This window comes from Copadichromis virginalis, linkage group LG9 (assembly GCF_057382275.1).
Source record: "Copadichromis virginalis isolate Kocher_CV1m ecotype Utaka linkage group LG9, C_Virginalis_male_GT1.1, whole genome shotgun sequence".
In the NCBI taxonomy this organism is placed as follows: Eukaryota; Metazoa; Chordata; class Actinopteri; order Cichliformes; family Cichlidae; genus Copadichromis; species Copadichromis virginalis.
In genome coordinates this window covers 35,314,887-35,337,022 of record NC_140626.1, presented here as the reverse complement: position 1 = coordinate 35,337,022, position 22,136 = coordinate 35,314,887, and the positions used below count along the sequence as shown (strand labels likewise).

The 22,136-nt window shown below is 48.1% G+C and overlaps 3 protein-coding genes across 5 annotated transcripts in view; 1 reads left to right on the top strand and 2 right to left on the bottom strand.

The window, feature by feature from the left end:
• LOC146702413 (activin receptor type-2B-like) overlaps positions 1–1,422 on the bottom strand; it is a 31,193-nt gene extending 29,771 nt beyond the window's left edge. The window contains exon 1 of the mRNA XM_085469110.1: positions 1,033–1,422. Within this exon, the coding sequence (XP_085325236.1) occupies positions 1,033–1,084 (52 nt within the window). The 5' untranslated portion in view covers positions 1,085–1,422. The remainder of the gene's footprint in view (positions 1–1,032) is intronic.
• Positions 1,423–6,448: 5,026 nt separating this feature from the next.
• On the top strand, positions 6,449–9,225 carry LOC146702412 (uncharacterized). Its single transcript, XM_085469141.1, has 4 exons — positions 6,449–6,681; positions 7,128–7,242; positions 8,141–8,288; positions 8,469–9,225. Exons 1-4 carry the CDS (start codon positions 6,658–6,660, stop codon positions 8,911–8,913), a joined length of 732 nt encoding a protein of 243 aa, XP_085325267.1. The 5' UTR covers positions 6,449–6,657; the 3' UTR covers positions 8,914–9,225.
• Positions 9,226–9,452: 227 nt separating this feature from the next.
• xylb (xylulokinase homolog (H. influenzae)) lies at positions 9,453–20,403 on the bottom strand. Of its 3 annotated transcripts, XM_085469109.1 has the most exons (20): positions 20,278–20,327; positions 19,608–19,686; positions 19,380–19,462; positions 19,156–19,225; positions 18,894–18,974; positions 18,055–18,141; positions 17,824–17,952; positions 17,683–17,748; positions 17,529–17,601; positions 17,330–17,448; positions 16,116–16,197; positions 15,458–15,498; positions 15,213–15,328; positions 14,926–15,041; positions 14,738–14,811; positions 14,551–14,647; positions 14,287–14,345; positions 14,059–14,146; positions 13,231–13,325; positions 9,453–10,074 (listed from the first exon to the last, which is right to left on the bottom strand). In XM_085469109.1, exons 2-20 carry the CDS (start codon positions 19,611–19,613, stop codon positions 10,006–10,008), a joined length of 1,551 nt encoding a protein of 516 aa, XP_085325235.1. In that variant the 5' UTR covers positions 19,614–19,686; positions 20,278–20,327; the 3' UTR covers positions 9,453–10,005. The 3 variants fall into 3 exon arrangements, with proteins under 3 accessions (XP_085325235.1, XP_085325234.1, XP_085325233.1); XM_085469108.1 differs by lacking the exon at positions 19,608–19,686 and having other exon boundaries at positions 20,278–20,401; XM_085469107.1 differs by lacking the exon at positions 19,608–19,686 and having other exon boundaries at positions 14,551–14,811; positions 20,278–20,403.
• Positions 20,404–22,136: the final 1,733 nt, after the last annotated feature.

Sequence of the window (22,136 nt, the reverse complement as noted above, 5' to 3'; positions counted from 1 at the left end):
TGGGGCTAAAAGGAGCTAACAGGACAGAACAGTGGCTAACATGGGCTAACAGGAACTAACAGGGGCTAACAGGACAGAACAGTGGCTAGCAGGAGGTAACACCAGCACAAGCCCAGACAGAAACTATGGGGGTGTCTAAATTCAGGGGCTACATCCTCCTGAGGCCGCATTTGTAGGCCGATTACGTAATCTGTCTGTAGCTGTCTGTTGCTGAAGGAGCAGATCTCAGTTAAATATATTTAATGGTTATATTATATTATTTTTACCTGGCGGTGTTAAACTCCGCCTGCTTGTTGAACTTTCAGGTTTTCCTCCATCAGCTCCACCATACTGACCAATCAGCTCTCTGGGCTTTGACAGCGGTCAAAGGTCACATTTGCGGTAGGAATGGGCTGTCCAGGCTTAGAACAGACAAGTAACTAACAGACAGCACAGCTGGACAGATGTGCACAGAGGCACGTGACTCACAGCACTGCTGGAACCAGGTCAGAGGTCAGCACACGCACACGCACACACACAGAGGTGGGTCTGAGGAGGTGTCACGCGCCTCTGCTCCATTACTACGGGTCCACGTTGCTGACGGAGCGGCTTCATTCATCCGCGACGTGTCGTAGTAACGAGCGCGTGCACGACAGCAAAGCGCGCGCCAAATATCAAACATGGAAAAATGAATGATCTATTATTGATCCGCCAGCGTGCACAAGCACACAATACAGGGCCGCCTGCATGCGCGCGTGCGCAGCGGCCAAGCCCCCCGAAACGCAGCCAAACACACCTGACCGTGAACGCATCACACCGGCAGACCAGAAACAAAGCAGAGGACACACACACACACACACACACACACACACGCGCACACAGAGTCCAGCTCTGATCTGAAACAGTCCGTGAATAAAAGCCCAGAGACCGGGGACACCGGGGACGAACTCCTGGGCGGTCCTCGGTCCAGCCTGAATCCTGCTCGCGCTCCTCGCCATGTGCTGCCGAGTCCCTCTCTCTCTCTGTCACACGCGCGCACACAGCTGTGCTTACCTGCACACAGAGTTCCCAGCACGAGCGCGCAGGTGAGCCAGGACAGCCACATGTTCTCCGGGTCCTCCAGGTTTAAAGGCAGAGTGTGTGTGTGTAATCCAGCGGGTCCTCGGAGGTCTCCTCGCGGTTCTTGAGCCGTGCAGGGCGGACAGCGGCGGCCCGGCCCGGTGGATGTGGGGGTAGGGGGGGTCAGTCTCGGTCCGGACCAGCAGCAGCGCGTGCACAGCCCGCAGCCCCGCGCTCCTCTGCCTCTCTCTCTCCGTCCTCTCCGCTCTGGTCGGGCTGATGGGGACGGGCTGCAGGAGGCTGGTGAAGCTGCTGCAACCCCTAACCGCAGATCATACTCCCGCTTTCAAAATAAAAGCGTTTTCATATCTCAGTGAGCACGTCTAATTAACACAATGCTTTCCGAGCTGCTTACCCTAACCCTGAGTCTGACCGTAACTCTGACACTAAAACCACATTTTTAGTCTCGAAAATGTCTGTGGGGACGGGCTGTTGGTCCCCACGAGTATAGTAGCACGCCAATTTTCTGTCCTCACAAAGATATGTAAACGCACACACCCCCTGTCTCGTGCAGAGAGAGAGCTCCTGCAGGTCGGTGCTGGCAGGCGTGTTCTTACTCTCACCAGTTTAGCTGCAGCTGCAGTGATGATGGCGTCCTCCGGCCTCTCACAGAGGAAGCTGAGCCCGGAGGCCTCTGAGTCAGGACAGCGTGAACATTAACAACTACACGTGTGACACTGTTAAATCTCACAGAGCTGTCTGCGTCGTGAGACTCAGATCTGAGGAGCCTCCTGCTCCGACCCCTGCTGTGACGTCACCTTCCTGGGTCTTCACTGACGATCACGCGAGGAACGTACAGCAGGTTTGAGAGAGACTTTTATTTTGGTGGTCCTAACCGGACGTGGAGTCTTTGTCGCCGCGGAGTTGACAGGTTTGATGCAGCCAGGCTGAACTGAGTCCAAAATGGCTCCTAGAGAGAGAGAGAGAGAGAGAGAGAGCCCGGATGTGCGAGCACAAAGGAGGCTCGGCCTCCGTAAACACAGAGTCCACGCTGACAGTGGGGACCCCACAGAGGCATGATGGGTAACAGCCTGCTGTGAGTGTGTGCCTGCAAACAACAAAGGAGGTGCCACCGTTCTCTCCACCTCGGTGCTGCCTCTGCAGCCGCCTGCTCCACCTGCTCCACTCTGGACAGGACTGAAACAGCAGGGCGTGGTAAGCTCAGACTTCCTGTCATGTGACCTCTGCCCTGGGTCACGGAGCCGTCTCCCAGCACAGACCTCTCAGAGGACCTCGTCTCTGTGACGTCACTGTCTCAGAGCTCATGGTCGTGAGTGAGCGTAGATGAGCCGCTAAAGCCGCTAACCCCCACCCCGAGACCGTACTGCGGCCTGTTACTCATCACAGCCGCAGACCAGCGTGAGCTGGAGGTCATCACTCAACTACAACCTCTTAGCTGCACCTTCGGGTTCAGCTGTGACATCAGGACTCGTACCTGATGCTCTCAGAGCAGCCTGACAAACGCCGTCTGCTCCATAGTGACCTCACGTCTCCCTGAGTGGGTAAAGATCCGGCCCAGCGCTCCACGGCCGGGACGCCCCTGAGCTCCACGCACACACCTGCTTGTAGAAGCTCCTGCTGCTGCAGCGAGTTCACCTGTGGGCAGAAGGAGAAACGAGAAGAAGGAGAGAGAACGCTGCAAGCGTGCCACGGTCTTCTGATGTTACAGCACATCATCATCAACACACGCCACGAGAGGGCCACACGCAAAAATGAATGCCTAACCCTCATCCTAAACCTAACCATAACCTAATTGTAACCCTGACACTAAAACCAAAAGGGCCTCAAAATGTGGTTTTAGTGTCAGGGTTACAAGGATAGCTAGACAGGAACACACACACACACACACACACACACACACACACACACACACACACACACACACACACACACAGAAATAAACAGGACTTTCAGTCCCAGTGTTGATCCCTCATGTCACACAGAGACGTTCACACTTTCACAATAAAAGCTGAGGCGATCTCTGTCTGCAGAGACACAAGTAGAAAAGTTTTCATCATTTTCCACATTTCATGAAGCCAAAGTGCTGAAAGCCCAGATCCTCCTGACACCTGCTGCTTCAGCTCCCAGTGATTTAAGGAATCGTGTGTGAGGCATCAGCAGGAAGTTTAAACCGGCGAGCTGTTTCTGTGGCGTTTGTGAGACAGAAACCTCAGCTGTCAGAGTCAGCTCACACGCTAACACGTGCAGGCTCTGTGAACGCTGACGTGCTCACATGTAAACCAAGCTCAGAGCTGATCAGAGCTCGTTACGGACGAGCGTGTTAAAGCCACAGACCCTCAGCTGGTTTCTCCCTGTGCTGGGAGCCGGTCAGAGGTCGAGTGGTCACTACATCACGCACCGCAGTGCATTTAAAGAGCAGTACTTCCACTGCAGGAGGAGCTGTGTGACTGCTCCTGCATGCAAAACTGCAAAAATACAAATCTCACTGGAGTTCCTAAAGTTTACTGTTTACTGTCACGGACTGAAGGGACTCAGCGATCCTGCAAAGACTGAAGGGTGCCCATGCCTGAAACACCAACAACAAACGAGGACCTCAGGATGTGTGGAGGGACGAACTCAGGTAGAGTCCCGTTTCTGCACAAAAACCAACCAGCCCTGTGACGTCACCATGGTCACCTGTGTGACTGAGAGCTGAAACCAGGTGAGACGTGGACACAGAGCAGGAAGCAGGTCAGTGGTGCTCTGAGGAAATCAGGTTACTGCAGAAAGGAGGCGAGTGAATGTTCTCCTCTTTGTTTCTCTCTCTCTCCCTCCTCATTCATACTATAGCTCGATTGCCCCGCCAGCTGCTTATATAACAGCTTCATGTAAAAGTGTATAAGACAGCAGCTGGCCTTGTGACAGAGACAGAGCGAGGAGGAGGAGTCTCCTCCGTTTCCATCAAACTGTCAGAAATACTTCATGTAAACTTGTGAAACAAAGCAAACTAAGATTAGAGACATGCATGACTGCGCCTCCTTTTTTTTGGCCTGTCCCGTTTGGCTCTGTTGCATCAGAATTGTTGTCTAAAGGCAAAGAAAGATGCCCAACGGATTTACTTTACCAAACTGACCATCCCAGCCTTGCCGTAATGGTCCATTTGATTCACCTTTTATTGTTTATTTTATTTTCACTTACTGAATACGGGACAGACTTGACTGGGGGAAAGAAGGGGAGAAAGAAAGAGAAAGAGCTGAGAAGAGGGACGGGGGAGAAGGGCAAAAACCAAAAACCAACAGAATGAGCGAAGAAAAAAGAAGAAAAAAAATGCATATATCAATCACCTGGATCACCTGCTGAGAAAGAAAAAAGAAAACAAGCAGAAGAGAACAAGAGTAATAGAATAAACAACATCACAATGATATATGGGAATATGACAGTAAATACTAAATATTAAACATTATTGTGCAGCACATAAGATCAACAGAACACAGTGTGCTTTGAGGTAGGAGCCAAAAAGGGTGTAGTTTGTGGGTGTGATCACCCGTGTGTACACCTGTGAGCATGGACGCGCTTGTTTTTTGTTTTTTAAAAGGTTCCTTCATGTAATGATCTGCTAGAGGGTGTGGGGGGGCCACAGCCCCGTCCTCCAGGGCATGAAGCAGGTGTGGAGGAGATCAAAACTCCAGACATCCAGAGGCCCCCAGAACACAAGAGACCAAGGAAGACCCACAGAGGGGCAGCTGCGCCACTGTCCCAGAAAGAGCTGAGGAGAGTCCCAGATGAGGGCTCGCCCAGCAGCCGCGGAGCAGAAGCCAGGGGAGTTGCAGTGACGCGCCCGTGAGCTCCGCCGGCAGCCAGCTGTGCCTGAGTGACCGAGCCCCAGGCCGAGAGGCCGGGGGCACCCCACCTCCGAAGTGGCCCGAGCGAGCCCCAGGCTCCAGGCCCCGATAAGCGGCCGCCAAGGAGTGAGCCGGTCTGTTCTGTTAATCCAAAGTAAAGTGTTTGTTGTGTGCTGAGGATTGGGCAGCGATGGTCAAATGAAGCTTTCTGAGGCTTGTATTGAAGAAGCTTTTCAGCACAGGCCTCTTTGGTGACATCTGGTGGCCAAAAACATGAAGCGCAGTTGAATCTGCTTAATGTAAAGTGTTTCATCGTGATTGGCCGCTCTACAGAGCTTCTGTTTCATATCGGGCTGATGTGGAGCTTTGTGTGTTTGTGGGGATGTTTTAATAATAAATCATTTAGATGAACAAACCTCCCTGGTTTAAACCGTGCTGTGTTCTCCTTTTGCTTTGACTTCTTGATGTTTTTAGTAATAAACAAATACAACATATATAACAATGTACAGAACAATTATATAATAGGCTGTGAGTGTGCTGTGAGGTCCCTGCCGCCATATGATTATGTAATTAACCAGTGGACGCGTACATTTATATATAACATGCTATAGAAGAGCGCATCCTCTCTTCAGCACAAACACTGACAGACTCAAGAACAGTTTGTTTCTACAAGGCATTCTATTCTATTCTATTCTATTCTATTCCATTCAAACAGATAAAATCATCTGTCTGTACTGCCAGTCTTTCACCAGCAGGGCGTGTGTGCACATGAAGCCCTGAGAAATGAACCTTTTTGGGAACCATCAGGCTGGAAGGCTTCAGGCTTCAATGAGCTTAAACCCTGAAAACTGTGGCGAGTTGATCAGAGTACTAGTAGTAGACCTCCTACTGTCCACACAGAGGGATCTTCCACTAACGCTGACACTTGACTGGTCAGTAGGCGGTGACGTCATACTTATTGATCTCCAGTCTGGAGGTGAGAAGCTATAACCTGATCTTCATAATATTATAAGAAGTTACCATGACGATTTTCCCTGGATAACATCAAATCCAGGATGGTAGTTCACTCTCTGCTCGCTCCATCCAACAATCATCAGACATGCATATCTCAGGGGAACCATCACTCATTAGTTTCACGCACATATGAGCCGCACACCATGCATCACCATCACCTCCAAGTCACACACAAATCTGTGATGATCACTGATCTGAATGTGGAGAGTCAGAGAGAAACAAGAACGATGTGTCTTCTCTTCATCAGCACAAACAAATGAAACATGATGGAGGAAGCTGGCTGCAGAGGGGCTGTGAACATGTTTATTTGGACATGTTGGACGTGGTAACATGGAGTATGTGGGGAATGAATCCATGGAGATGTTTTTAGTGGGAGGGGTTCTTTTCTGTTTGGAGGACATCAGCTGCCTCCTCTGGGGGACAACCAAACCAAACAATGTTCACTTAGAGCTTTCAAACATGTGACTGTGGTGATCATGTGACCCACAGCCTCACAGTCTGTGATGTCATCCTGCCTCACTTCAAAAGATCAAACAGGCTGATACGACTGTGTGTGTGTGTGTGACAGTATCACAGCACTAACACGTCTTTCTCTTCTCACTCGACTTCTCTGCAGCTTTAACCTCATTTGAAGGGTTCCAGCAGCAGGTTTGGATGTGTCGGAGTTTCCAGACGGCCTTTAAACGCATCATGATGTAAGCGGCTGCACTGACGGGGAATAAAACACCTGAGCAGGTGTGCTGCTGCTGCTGCTGCCAACAGGATGTCCTGCTGCTCTGGCTGCTGCGTGAGTCCCAGCGAGGAGCTACTGGACGCTAAAACTCAAAGTCATGACAGCAGCAGCTGATTTATTCTCCATTACTCATTTATATTAATTTATAACAGGGACCCTGAACACATCACACATCTATTCATTCCCACTGTGATTCATAACAGCTTCATTTACACTGAATGACACCATATTCGAATTTCCCAGAGGAACCCACCCGAGGGATTAATAAAGTTCTATCTTATCTTATCTTATATGACAGCTTTATCTATCAGATTATATAGAAAATGATTTCTATTCATGTTTCTATTATTAAATCTAATCTGATAATCAGGTCAGATTCTGCTTTTCACATTAAGAGACTTTTATCAGGTCAAATGTAAATAAAAAGAAGTGAGGAGGTTTCAGGTTTCAGGCTGGGTGTGCCTGGGTCAAAGGTCACTGTGTGTCCTCTCCTGCTGCAGGGATCAGGAAGAAGGAAGAGGAGGAGGAAGATGGACGCGTCTGTGCTCAGAGAAGAGTATCGGAGCTCCAGAGAGAGGAGGAGGAGGCACACTCAGGTGCTGCTGTTCAGGACAGGTGAGAGGAAACGCCGTCTGATCCACTTCCTGTTTGACTTTGGACAAAATCTTTAAACTTAGTAAAAATCCATCTGTCAGGTTACCTGATAGAAATGAGACTTATTCCTTCACAATAAAAGCATGTCAGACACGCAGAGACTGTGCTGGATCCTTTGTGAACGTGTTTTAATCACTTATTTCAGTAAAAGTAGCAGTACTACAAAGTAAAAGTACTATAAAGTAAAAGTACTCTGTTAACACCATTTTCCTGATGTGAGAAACACAAACTTGCTTCTTCTGCTGTAGTAAAATATGAGCTTTTATTTTGAAGGTGAAACTTCCTGCTGTTGCTCTGGCTGATGTGACTGTTGGAGGTTTTTCTTCTTTCTAAAGTGAACTCACAGGATCTGATGGCTGTGTTTTTATTTTCATCATATTCAGTTTCTGTTTCTAACAGGTGAGTCTCAGGTGAGTCAGTGGGGCCACAAGTCGAGTGCAGGAGCTGCAGTTTGGAGCCGGTTGAGCCTTTGCTTTACTGCAGTCAGACTGCAGAGGGCGCTGTGTCTCTGAACTTTACCTGCTGCTCACCTGGATGAAATCACCTGAGAGCTGAAATCTGCTGTGCGCCGCCTTTCATGAGTTCAGGTGTTTCTTATTAAAGCAGCACAAACAGAAACACTGATCAGTGATCAATAATTTGAAAGGAAGAATCTTTAATAACTGAGTGTTCAGAGTCAAACATGTTTCACAGACAAATATTCACATCTGAGCGTCACAGATTAGAAACCATTCATCCTCTTTCAGATTATTACTTCCTGTCAGCTGATCCTTTGGGTCCTGGTCTCTCTCTGATGATTGGACGCTCGTGTTGGCTGTGGGCAGGTCAGGATTCCTCACGTTCTGATTTCCGTCTTTAGTCTCGGAGGAGCTGTCCGAGGCCGTCGCCATCGTCCCTGCCCCTCAGGGTCTGACGTTACCATGGCCACCACCCGTGATCTTTGACCCCGACCCCTGGCACGTCCACCTGGACCTGCACCGGCGCTCCTGCCCAGAGACATCCAGCAGGTGAGTTCCTCTCTGTCAGAGCTCCAGCACAGCAGGAGGTCTTCATCATGTCCGCCTGAGAGGTCTTCATCCCTGCTGGGAGGAACCCACCTGCACATGGAAGGAGGTTCAGTGTTATCACGCCTCCTCACAGCTGTCCTCACAGTTTGCTCTCTCTGATGCTGTTGTTTTCCTCTGCAGACGCTCCGGCTCGTCCTCCTCGGAGGTCGGCGGCTCGCAGCACGAGTCCAGATACAGGAGACTCTCGGCTCCTCCGAGCAGCTCCTCAGAAACGCCTCCCTGCTGCTCCTTAAGCGCCACACGAGAAGAGGAAGATCCAGACCCTCCATCCTTCAGGGGCTCCAGGGGGGACCTGGCGTTTCCGGACTACTCTCTGGGCTTGACGGAAAGCTCCACCCCTATCACCACCAGCCTGCAACAGGACCAGCAGGAGAACCGGTCTACACAGAAGGAGACCAGTAACAGCGTCCTGGAGGGGAGGAGCTCCAGGACGCTCAGGTTTACCAGGCAGCAGAGCGTGGGGGGGGCATCCTCACACTCCCAGGTCTACTACCCGTTCCCCAGCAGGAAGACGCCGAGGATCTCTGAGGCCGCCAAGAGGCTGGGGATGTACTCGAGTATCTGAGGAGGACCGGATTCAGCAGCAGGTCGTACACGTGGAGCCTCACAGGGATCAATACGCGATCGATCGATACCTGAACCGATTAATACATGAACTGAGTTTTTAAAGAGCAAAAGTTTGATGGTCCATCCTTCCCTGAGCTTCACAGAGGAGCTCTCATCATCATCATCATCACCTGTGACGTCTCGCTGGTTATAAAGAGTTCTTCATGTTAGCGGCTCGGTCGTACATGAAGGTTCAACAGCATCATTTGAATCTGTCAGCAGACCTTCAGCTCTGTTATTATTATTATTATTTATAATTACAATAAACGCTTAAAAATAGATCTTTGATTTTTTCTTAATTTCACTAAATAGTTTTTACTTCTAATCATAATTTTCTTTTGTATCACGTACTCTTTTAAATTTTATTTAGTCTATAATATAATTTCATACATTGTTTACTTTATTTTGAATTGATTTGTATTTTATTATGTACATTTTTAATATTTTTGATCAAATTTTTATTTTTTATTTTTTCCAGCAAGAGAAACCAAACACATGTTCACGAACTCGTTCACTTTATTTCAGACTGTACACTAAAAATTACACATGAATAACGAACGCTACCTGGATCCAGGTGATGAAGCAGTGGGAGGGGCTTCAGTCAGAAACGTCACAGACATGTCAGGCCTGTCACGAGTGAAAAGAAGACTGAAAAACTTTGGGATGTTAAACTTTGCTCTGCAGGACCCAGCTGGCACTAACGTGGACGTTCTTCAGCCGATCGCTCTCATCTCAGATTTTTGGAGCTTAAAATGCGACACAGTCACGGCTCGCAGGCTGTTTCATCATTTTAGCTTCTTTTCTGTTTCACTACTGGTGGACTGAGCAAATCTGCTCGCCCATATAAAATCCTCCAATCAGGCTTTGACATGATGATGATGTCGTTGATCCAATCAGGCTGAAGTCGAAGCGAGCAGCCCATCTTCAGGTGGCTGAGGGTTCCTGTGATGACTCTGATCTTTTTTCAGGTAAACAGGTGTAAAAGTCAAACTCAAAGCTGGCTTCAGTAGAAAATGGCGGTCGCGGGATTTCACTGATGGCGGTTTGAGGCTCAGCTGTGGCTCTTCTGCACAACTCTCTCCTCCAATTGCACGTAGCGCTTCAGCAGCTCGTCGTACACCTGAAACAAAACAGAGGAAGAAATCCTGAGCTCACCTCTGCTTCCTGACCTGACAGAGAGGGCGGGGCTATATCTGAGACATCACAGACACTTTTCAAACACGCTGCATGTCTGCACCTTAATCTCAGCGCTTAGAGGCCATCTTGGAAACACTTGTGGGAGGCTGTGTCAGGTGTGATGAGTCCGTGTGTGTCAGTGAGTGAGTTTAATGAGTGTTCACAGGTTTGTTTGATGGAAACTGACTTACAGGAAAGTGGAGGAACTCTGAACGGGACAAGAGCCTGCACTGCAAAAACTCAAAATCTTGTACCAACCTTGTGATCTTGAACCAAGTGTATTTGTCTTATTTCTAGTCAAAATAATCTCATCAAATTTAAAATGAGACACAATCAACTATCCATCCATCCATCCATCCATCCTCATCCGCTTTGTCCGGGGCCGGGTCGCGGGGGCAGCAGCCTAAGCAAAGAGGCCCAGACCTCCCTCTCCCCAGCCACCTCCTCCAGCTTATCCGGGGGAACACCAAGGCGTTCCCAGGCCAGCCGAGAGATATAATCTCTCCAACTGGCTCCTTTCGATGTGGAGGAGCAGTGGCTCTACTCTGAGCCCCTCCCGGATGGCCAAACTTCTCACCCTATCTCTAAGGGAGAGGCCAGCCACCCTTCGGAGGAAGCTCATTTCTGCCGCTTGTATCCGCGATCTCGTTCTTTCGGTCACTACCCACAGCTCGTGGCCATAGGTGAGGGTAGGGACGTAGATCGACCGGTAAATTGAGAGCTTCGCTTTTACACTCAGCTCCCTCTTCACCACGACGGACCGGTGCAGCGTCCGCATTACTGCAGCTGCAGCCCCAATCCGTCTGTCGATCTCCGGCTCCCTTCTCCCATCACTCGCGAACAAGACCCCGAGATACTTGAACTCCTCCACTTGGGGCAGGAACTCATCCCCGACCCGGAGTGGGCACTCCACCCTTTTCCGGCTGAGAACCATGGCCTCAGATTTGGAGGTGCTGATCCTCATTCCCGCTGCTTCACACTCGGCTGCGAGCTGGAGGCCCTCACCCGATGAAGCCAACAGAACCACATCATCTGCAAAAATCAGAGATGAGATTCTGAGGCCACCAAAGCGAAAGCCCTCCGCCACTTGGCTGCGCCTAGAAATCCTGTCCATAAAAATTATGAACAGAACCGGTGACAAAGGGCAGCCCTGGCAGAGCCCATCACCCACCGGGAACGAGTCCGACTTATTGCCGCCACCCGGGTCTGCCAGTCCACAGGTACTGCCCCTGATCTCCACGCAACATTGCAGAGGCGTGTCAACCAGGACAGCCCTACAACGTCCAGAGCCTTCAGGAACTCGGGGCGGACCTCATCAACACCAGGGGCTCTGCCACCAAGGAGTTGTTTAACTGCCTCAGTGACCTCGCCCCCGGAAATTGGCGGGTCATTCCCCTCATCCCCAGACTCTGCTTCCTCCTCGGAAGACGTGTCAGTGGGATTAAGGAGGTCCTCGAAGTATTCCTTCCACCGCCTGACAATTTTCTCAGTCGACGTCAGCAGCTCTCTGCCAGCACTATACACAGTGCAGGTAGAGCACCGCTTTCCCCTCCTGAGACGTCTGACGGTTTGCCAGAATCTCTTCGAGGCAGTCCGAAAGTCTTTTTCCATGGCCTCTCCGAACTCCTCCCACACCCGAGTTTTTGCTTCAGCCACTGCCCGAGCCGCATTCCGCTTGGCCTGTCGATACCTGTCGGCTGCCTCCGGAGTCCCACAGGCTAACCAAGCCCGATAGGACTCCTTCTTCAGCCTGGTGGCTCCCTTCACCTCTGGTGTCCACCATTTGGTTCGGGGATTAACACCACGGCAGGCACCAACCACCTTGCGGCCGCAGCTCAATGCAGCAGCTTCGGCAATGGAGACGCTGAACATGGTGCATTTGGACTCAATGTCCCCAGTCTCCCTCGGAATGCTGTTGAAGCTCTGCCGGAGGTGTGCGTTGAAGATCTCGCGGACTGGGGCCTCTGCTAGACGTTCCCAGCACACCCTCACTACGCGTTTAGGTGCACCAGGTCTGTCCAGCGTCCTCCCCCGCCACCTGATCCAACTCACCACCAGGTGGTGATCAGTTGACAGCTCAGCCCCTCTCTTTACCCGAGTGTCCAGAACATATGGTCGCAGGTCTGCTGATACGATTACAAAATCGATCATCGACCTACGGCCTAGAGCGTCCTGGTGCCACGTGCACTCATGGACACTCTTATGTTCAAACAGGGTGTTCGTTATGGCCAAACTGTGATCAGCACAGAAGTCCAATAACAGAGCACCGCTCGGGTTCAGATCAGGGAGGCCGTTCCTCCCAATCACGCCCCTCCAGGTCTCGCTGTCACAATACTTGTGACACAATCAACTACTGAGTAACATTTCAGTAAGATTTAGAAAACATGTTTTTAGAAAGGGCATCTTGAAACTACATCATTTTCACTTGTTCCACTGGCAGATTTTTTTCACTTAATACAAATTTTTTTTGCTTGGAATAAGTGAAAAAGTCTGCCAATCAGCTACTCAGTGGCTGATTGTGTCTTATTTTAAGTGTGATGAGATTATTTTGATTAGAAATAAGACAAATGTCCTTGGTAAGACTGAGTTTGTTCAGTGTGTTCTTTGGACTCATCTGCTCCAGCGTCCTACAGGTTGTTTTAGACCTGATTCCTACAGCGACACAGAGCTCAAACACACTGCAGCTGAAGAAAATAGCAGCAAACAGAAAAATGCTGCAGAAGCTCACAGAGACCAACACGGGGGTTTCATTAAGGTGACGGACCAGCTGCAGCAGTGACAGGAAGTAAAACATGTGAAGGACTGAGTCATGTTTAAAAGAAGCGGAGGATTCATCAGGTAACGTGTGTTTGAATCACATGACACATAAAATCCAGCAGGTATGTGTTTACGATTAGCTGTTTACTGTTAGTGTGTAACATGTGCAGCTGGTCCGTCACCTTAATGTGTCCCCAGAAACACTGGTGTTGGTCTCTGCTGGAGAGCAGAACGTGTTTCTGTGGTTATGAGGGCACGTTTCATGAAGCTCCTGCCTCAGAGACCTGCTGCACGGTTCAGCTTCAGAGGCCAGCAGCGCATCATCATACAGTGGCCGCCTCACCTCCTTCGCCTTCGGATGCGGGGTGGCGACCAGTCGTGGTTCTGGTGCTTTCTTCACCACATCAACGAAGGACGCTCCGGATTCTGCCACCAGGCCTGAAACCAGACATCGACCAATCAGAAGCTTCTTACAGCCATATTTCACAAACACCTGAAGCAGAATTCACTGATCTGCCTTTTTCCTGTTCTGATGTCAGACGGTCTCACTGCAGGCTGTGAATCAGTCATGTCAACATGTTTTTCTGTTTTTAGACATAGTTTCCCTTTTTTCATGGACCTGAGTGTAATGTTTAATCAGAGCGGTCTGACAAAGTAAAGAAATTGCCTGAGTTTAAGAACTTGGTCCAAATATTTTTATTCATGTGAAAGGAAATCAAAAAATATAGAACCCTGTTTCCATTTCCACAGACCAATGAGCAAGGTGTCACAGCCATCTCCATCAGGGCTGCCACCAGAGTACTGCAGGTCATCGGGCTGAGACCAAGTATACAGTCTGCATATATGCAGCTGAGCTGAGACTCCACAGACATCTCATGATACCATAGTATTGTGAATTAACATTTTCTGATTCGCTTTGTCAACATCTGCTTTATCCAATCACATAAAGTTCTCACGTCAGTTATTAACAGACTGCAAGTAACTGCCAACTAGACCACATTCAGCCTGCTAACAGCTGCTAACAGCTGCTAACAGTCTGCTTCCTCTCCTTTGTTCCTTTACTTTTATGTCCTCTCCTTCTCTTCTCTCTTCAAACTGAAACTCTCTCAGAGCTCAGAGACGAGGCAGTCTAGTGCGGGTTTTTCAAAATAAAAGCTGTGAGCACACTGACCGTGTAGAGCTCTGTAGGCTGAACCCAAACAAGTGGAGTCGGACAGGTCGATGGTGTAGACCGGAGCGTTGAACACGTCAGACAGCACCTATGGAGAAGACCACAGGAAGTGACTCTTCTCCCTCTGAAACTCACAAAAATGCTGCTGCTTTGATGACATCATTATGGCTATGTCCATCTTTTACATACAGTCTATGCATGTGGGTGCTAATAAAGCCTCAGACAGACCTGCAGGATCTCTTTATTCGATGACGCTCCTCCCGTCGCCAGAACTCTGGTTCCTGGAACTGAAAACACAAAATGTCCTCCCAGCTGAGACTTAAAGCACATTCAAGGTTTATCTAAGGAGGACGACGGCTTTACTGTCACCTCAGTCACAGTTACAGCGCTCTGGCTCAGAATCAGAACCAGTGTAAAGACTGATCCACGAGTTTCCTCACACAGTAAAATCAAACAACAAATGGAAGCGTGTGAGGTCTGAGGAGGTCTTACTGATGGAGTATCCCAGTCTCTCAGCATGAAGCCGCCTGGACAGGAACTGACCCTCCACCACAGCCCGAACCTCCACCTGAGGACTCAGCGAGGACACCTGCAGGTGGGATACGTGAAACAGGTGGGACAGGTGTGTCACAGTCTGGGTGTTAATAGATGGAAACATGATAAATGTTGGTGCACAGACCTCACAGTCAGCAGAGTCAAAGCGATGAACACCAATCACAGGAGGAGTGATCTCCATAGTTTCAAAATAAAAGCCTGAAAACACACATCACAAGGAATCAGACAGAGGAGGCAAAGAAGGAAGGAAGGTAAGGAAAAAGAAAGGAACTGAAGCAAGGACAGGAAATGATGAGGTGAAATGAACCTCACCGATGTTTCCATGGTTTCCGAGCGGCGTGTCCCTCAAAGCTGCTGAGAAAAGTTCCCATGATGCTCCAGCACACTCGTTCCTGACGCGCTCCCTCGTCAGAGACCCGTTCTTGAAGCTGCTGATGACAAAACACCTGAAACACTGCAGCCTGTCTCTGGCTCCACCCCCTTTCCTAACCAACATGGCGGACGCATCGAGGAGTCTGGTTCCCTCTGACTTTCTTGACATCATTGAACCCTCACCTGACAGCTCACCTGTTTGTCTGTGTGTGTGTGTGTGTGTGTACCACAGCAGAGCCATGTACTCCTGCTGTTCCACCGGGTTACAGAAGACGTGACCCTCCAGAGCCGGACGAGGCTGCTGCAGCCACAGGAACACCGTGTCACTGGTCCCCAGACTCACCTGGACACACACACACACACACACACACACACACACACACACACACACACACACACACACACACACACACACATTAACAGCCACAGTAACCCGACGTGATGACAGGAAGTGTGCCAGAGTCAGACTCACGGCGACGTCTCCGGGCTGCAGCCTCATTCCTGCCAGCGACGCTGAAACAGAAACAGGTTTGATTCAAACGTTTTTCACGTTCAGTTTATTTGAATCACGTCTGTTTTAGCATTTTTTATTTTTATTTATTTATTGTTTTCAATTCATTATTTTTATATCACTTTATTAATTTTGTGTTTAATGATGTTATTTTATTCTATTTTGTTATTAATTTAATATTTTATTTTATTTCACATATTAGTAGAACTTTTATTTATGCTTATTTGTTTTACATGCTTTAGATTTCTCTTTAATTTCATGGTGAATCATAACCCACATGTTTAGTTAATTTTCACATTATTGTGGTTGTCATGCAGTGCTGATGTGGACCTGTGTGACTACAGGTTCACATCAGCACAAGTAACATGTTTACATGATCTCATTAAATGCTGGTTGTTAGTTTAACTTCATATTTATTCTATAACATATTTCAGCTGTTTTGTTGAAGCTTGTGTTTGTTGTCTCATTCAGGATAAATAAAGTTCATCTCATATGACCTCACTGAGATCAAGCTTTGCAGGATTCTTTCAAACAGGCCTGATGTTTGTGTTTAAACAGTCACACTTCATGATGTTGGGGAACAAATCTAATGATTAACCATCAATAATCTCACATGTACCTGGGTTGTCTCCAGTGAACGCCACCACACTGCAGCTCTCAGAGAAACCGTACCGATGCACAAAGTAGGAGGAGACAGGGCCCTGCAGACAGGCAGACCAGAATGTCACGGACCATCATGAGCACAAAAAAGCTCACAATCAGTGGAAACATTAACTTGTTATCCCTTTGATCCAGGTGATTGATAGATGGATTTTTTGTCTGCTTATTTTGTTGGTTTTTGTTTTTTGCCCTTTATCACCGTCCCTCTCCCCCGCTGTTTTTCTTTCCCTCTTTCTTTCTCCCCTATTTAGCAAGTGAAAATAAAATCAAATAAACAATATGGAGGAGTTGTACTTACATCTTCTGCATTCAGCTTGTCCTCGGTCATGGTTTCCTTCCACTTATAGCTTTGCAAAAAGTTGCGTAAAAAGCACTTGCAGCAACAAAAACATAATATTCCAGAAACAGGCTTTGCCGATCCGATCAGCTGTTCGTAACACTTCCTACGTTACCTGCCCGAAACCGGAACTGATGTCGTTTTCGCGTAAAATGTATTTTTTTCCTTTAGGGCGTTTACAAAGACATGCTGGTGTTTTTAAATTAATGTTTGAGTTCCTGCCTTTCTGAATAGTTTCTGGGATGCAGAACTCAAAATGCACATGCTGGTTTCTTCAGAAATTTGCATTATAATATTTATTTTCATTTTTCCTGCAGTTTATAAAAGTTGGTGTATTTCAAAGATAAAACTTTGAAGACACTCAAAATAAATTTCCTGTGGCTGGAAACTTTTGTGCAACTTTTTTGTATTTACAGTTTTGAGGGATAAGCCTCTGAAATTTCTGCAACTGGAAATATATGTTAAAAAAACCAAAAATGATTTTCAATTTTTTTGTAATTTATTGCAATTTTTGGAATTTATGTAGTTCCTATGAACTTAATGCAGACATATTATTACTTGAAATGCTCCCAAAGTGCCACTACAGCATGTAAAATATAAAGATGGTGGACTTGGCTCTGTGGTTTTCATGTGTATCCATATTCAGTGATATAGCTGGAAATTAACTACACATATAATTCTTCTCTGTTTCTCTTTTTTGACATATTTCTCAAATAACCTATTTTATCATATTTATAATAAAACTGTAAATTCTGTTTTTGCTGTGACACCTGAATACTTTTAGTGGCCTCTGTGTGGCCACCCCATGAAAGTATTCTGGAGGCTCCCCTGCTTACCAGCACAGATGTGGAGGGCAGTGGAGCTCCCAGCAGCTGGTCCAGGTGAGGAGCGGTGGCCTGCAGGCAGATCTCAGACCAGTTTCTGGTCCTGATGTCCAGCAGATTCATCCCTGAGCCTGAACAATCGATCAGTGGGTTCATTGATTAGCTGATGGGTGCGAGACCCTCAGAGAGCGACGAGCCACACAAACCGTACCGTCGCTGTAGTCGATGGCAGCGTAACCACCGAGGAAGAGAGAGGCGGCAAAGCTGCTGACCAATGAGATCCTCTGAAACCAAAAACACACACGTTCATCAGGTGTGAGGAAACAGCTGGAGGTGGGACTGTGCAGGTGCAGTGACGCTCTCACCTCGGTGTCCTGGAACTCCTCCGCTCGGGTCTGACGCAGCTTGGCGATCTGGTTTCCTGTGAAACGCTGCAAACACACGGACGCGTCCTTTAAAGCTCTTTAACACACACACACACACACACAGATGTGGCACAGCTGGACCTCGTAGGCTCTGGATCCGGTGATCTCCGCCAGCCTCAGAGCGCCTCCTGCTGCCGCCTGCAGGTCCTCACACTGCTGAGTGCTGCTCGAGTCCATCCACACCGGACTGTCCGACACCGAGAAGCTGTCCTGAGGACGCAGCAGCACACCTGAGTCTGCATTTAACCACACACACACACACACACACACACACACACACACACACACACACACACACACACACACACACACCTGCAGCAGCTGGTGCAGGTCCTGGTCCGGGTCCAGATGTTTCAGAGTCTCAGACGCTCCTCTCCTCCAGAACACGCTGCCATGTTGCTGAGAGACAACACAAGTCAACCAGACTCCATTCACTTTTCTTCAAATTTTACAGACTGGTTCGCTGCCTCCTGCCAGGTGATGGCAGTGTGCTATATGATCAGAAGTATGTGGACACCCAGTGAGCAGCTCCCTCTGAGCTGCACATCACTCAGCAGCTTTGATTTCAGCAGGTAAATGTTTAGCGAGCACAAAAGTGCTTCAGGATTTACTCCGAGTCACACGTGCTGATGGGAAGTCGTGCAGTTAGTGTGACACGATGCTGTCATGTACACTGAAGCACTTCGTGAGGAAACTGACTCTGTCTCAGCAAACTTCCCACCACACTCCACTCATTCTTCTCCAGATTTTAGTGGAAATTTGTTTTTAGTGTTTGCTGCTAAAAACAGAAACAAGACTGAGTTCATAAAAACAGAAGGTTTAATATGACATCTGCGCTGTGATCAAAAGTATGCGGACACTCCTGGTTCTCCTGTGTTAAACAAGCTGTTCACTTTAAATTTGCACCTGAGAACATCAACATTTGAGTAAGTTCATACTGCACCAGGAGAACTTTGTACTGTGGATCAGCTGACAGCACAAACTGTCTGAACTTCCTGTTTCCCTCAGCACGAGTGGAGGCAGCACGTTAATAAGCACAGAGTCACACCTGTCCAGGTGTCCACATATTTCTGCTCATACTGCAGCACCCGTCCTGTTCATGCTTCACAAATTATTGGACATTTATGCCAAAGTCTAACTTTAACCATCACCTGACCGCTGCCTGACAGCGCTCTGACACGGGAGAAGTCAAGCCCCGCCCTCTTCATCTTGTCCAATAGCAGGTCCAGAGCCTGGAGGTGGGGAATAGCCAATCACAGAGACACAAACACAGGTCAGGCGTGAGCTGATGAACCTCAGCGTGAGTTAATAGTTTAACAGCTGTGTGTGTTACTGTGTGTGTGTGTTACTGTGTGTGTGTGTTACTGTGTGTGTGTGTTACTGTGTGTGTGTGTTACTGTGTGTGTGTCTCACCTTGACCCACATGAGCACAGGTGAGGTGACAGTGAGTCTGTCAGTGTGGATATGAACTCCTCCCTGAGTCCTGAGAGCAACAAACACACCTGAACTGTCAGACTTTCAAAATAAGACAGTGGCTGGAATCCTTTCACAATAAAAGCCTGCCAGTCACCCTGACAGGTGTGAGTGTGACTCATGAAGCCTTCCAGCTGATGCTGTCAGGTTTATATGATCTATACCTGAATTCGGGCAGCTCGGCGTCAAACTGCACGCCGCTCTGATGAACCACACGCAGCTCTCCATCGATGACCACCGCCTTCAGCTTCAGGAAGACATGAAGAGGAGCAGAGTAAAGACAGAGCTGCTGATTGGACGGTAAACCTGGGTTTAAAGTGCAGTGGAGGGGGCGCTGATGTCACATGTTAGGAGGAAATGTTTCAGACTGTTTCAGGAAACCACGGACGAACCTTCATCTGAACCGTTGAAGCTCCGCAGGACTTTTACTTTGAAGGGACTGTTCCTGTTTCATTGTTTCATGAAGTTGAGCTGATGAAAGTTTTAGTGGTTGTAAAGAAAAAGAATGATTTATATAAGCGATGAATGAAGTGAAGAAGAGGATGGTGCAGCTGGAGGTGCTCGCTGTCTTTATACAACTAGGATCTGATAATTGTTGTACTTCCTGCTGCTGTCTCGGACACATCCGTGTGAAAACTGACATTTTTACTGTCACGCAGACTTTTCAGGGATAAATGAAGGAAAATGATGTCATCCTGTTCACAGAGACGCTGACAGGTTATCGGCCACGTCACTGACGGCAGCTTAAACACCTGAAATAGCATCTTAGGCTTTATGAGCTCAGATTCACTGATCAGCTTCATTTCCTCTTATTGATTATTGGAAACGTACCGGACGTCAGCAGCTCTGTGACAGCTTCTGACGTCATCGACCTGTTTCAATCTGCGAGTGCACGCGGGTCAAAACCTATCCGATCAGCTGAGACAACAAATCAAACCTTCCGCCGTCCCCACGTTCTGCGCCTGCGCACTAAAGTCCGTTATTTTACTGCTACGTGCACGTGGACAGCATGTCACAGCAGACTCCGCGCCGGTGAAGGAGGGACAGGTGAGGTGCTGTTACCTGCTGCGTGCTCAAGTCAAGGCCCAGGTAGAGAGGAGCGCGCGGAGCGGAGGCCATGAGCGCGAGGAACCACACAGGAGGAGGAGGAGGGGTCCAACGTTTAGTGACACAGCCCACAGGCTCCTCCTCCTCCTCAGCGCAGACTCCGTGTTCGTGCTTTTAAAGGGACAGTTCACCCAAACCCTTTAGTTCACGTCACAGACCGACATAGTTCAACGTGGCTCAGCCAATAGAGTGGACAGGGTTTTGTTAGATATTTTAGTATTATGGGAGCATTTACTGGGTACTTTTTTTGATGATATTAGACAGAAGATTCTGTGACTGAACAAGGCAACAAGAAAGTAGATACTAAGGTTGGAGGGAAAACACCAACAAATCACTCTTTTACTTATCACTCCCTTGCAGAAGATGTTTATGTGAAGACCATCTTGGTTGTGTCAGAACTCACGGATGTAGGAGACCTCTGTATAAGATTTATAGGCCTTGAGAGTGCATCTTACTGCAATTGTAGAACAAAGGATTCTAACTGTCTAGTGTTTAACGGACCTGTCAAAGGTATGTTGAGATACGATTGTAGAAGGCCTCTTTCAGAGCTGGGGGACCTTCCTTATATGGTTTTAACTTGAAACTTGTTGACACACGAACTTTCTGCCTATAAATACCGCTGCACAAAAGAATAAAACTTTGAGTTGATTTTGGGAAAGCAACCTGAACAGTCTCTGTATCACTTTGTTCTCCTAACTGCTCCCGACGTCGTAACTAACCCGCTGACGGCATATCTGAGTGCTACTTGAAAATATATTGCTGAGTGTTACTTAAGAATAATTTTGAATCTTATGGTAAATGGCCTGTATTTATATAGCGCTTTTCTAGTCCCTAAGGACCCCAAAGCGCTTTACATATCCAGTCACACACACATTCACACACTGGTGATGGCAGCTACATTGTAGCCACAGCCACCCTGGGGCGCACTGACAGAGGCGAGGCTGCCGGACACTGGCGCCACCGGGCCCTCTGACCACCACCAGTAGGCAACGGGTGAAGTGTCTTGCCCAAGGACACAACGACCGAGACTGTCCAAGCCGGGGCTCAAACCGGCAACCTTCCAATTACAAGGCGAACTCCCAACTCTTGAGCCAAGATCGCCTTATAGGGTAAAGACAAAACTCTGCTTATAGACGCCCACGCCTCGGGGAAACCCGATCCACGGACCAGACCCGGGACGGAGTTTCTTTCAGGTTTATTTGTTGTTGTCGGTAGCAACGAGGCCTACGATGGTGCCAGAGCACATGTTGAATCAGCACTATGGGCAGACTTCATACAGTGACAGTGTGGAAATGGAATAAAGGTGAGTGTTATCTGAGGTCCATGGACATGCCTCCAGGTCACATGACGGATTTAATCTGACACAGCAACGAGCTGCAGCCACGCTGAGTCTGTGTTTTAACTCCTGTTGAAAGTTCAGACTTTAAACTACACACCAGTTTGTAAATGTTACTGATCGGCCACTAAAACCAGTCATGATAAAAGAGCAGACCCAGTGTTTTTTTCTGAATCGTCACGTTTAGTTTGGGAAAATCATCGTTTTCTAAACTGAACATCTATATTTGTATGTCAAGTTAAGAAAATCATTCAGTAAACATGTTTGTGTTTTTTACAGTAAAATATAAGTACTACTAGGATTTTATGTTTTTGTGTGATTTCAGATCAGTTGTGTTACTACACATGTCAATGAAACATGGCTGTAAATTCAGACACGTGAGGCTGAGCTGAAAACACTGAAACCAAACAAGGCAAAAACAAACTGTAGTCAAAGATGTCCAGTTATACCTTCATGTCAGTGCAGATTTCTGACATTT

Excerpts from the sequence above, each read along its gene's own strand:
- LOC146702412 (XM_085469141.1), top strand. The coding sequence starts at position 6,658 with ATGTCCTGCTGCTCTGGCTGCTGC. Across the intron at positions 7,243-8,140 it reads GGTGCTGCTGTTCAGGACAG|TCTCGGAGGAGCTGTCCGAG; the intron begins GTGAGAGGAAAC and ends TTCCGTCTTTAG. Across the intron at positions 8,289-8,468 it reads TGCCCAGAGACATCCAGCAG|ACGCTCCGGCTCGTCCTCCT; the intron begins GTGAGTTCCTCT and ends TTTCCTCTGCAG.
- xylb (XM_085469107.1), bottom strand. The coding sequence starts at position 20,334 with ATGGCCTCCGCTCCGCGCGCTCCTCTCTACCTGGGCCTTGACTTGAGC. Across the intron at positions 16,198-17,329 it reads TGCCCTCCACATCTGTGCTG|GGCCCTGTCTCCTCCTACTT; the intron begins GTAAGCAGGGGA and ends GCCTGTCTGCAG. Across the intron at positions 14,346-14,550 it reads GAGACTGGGATACTCCATCA|TTCCAGGAACCAGAGTTCTG; the intron begins GTAAGACCTCCT and ends TTGTGTTTTCAG.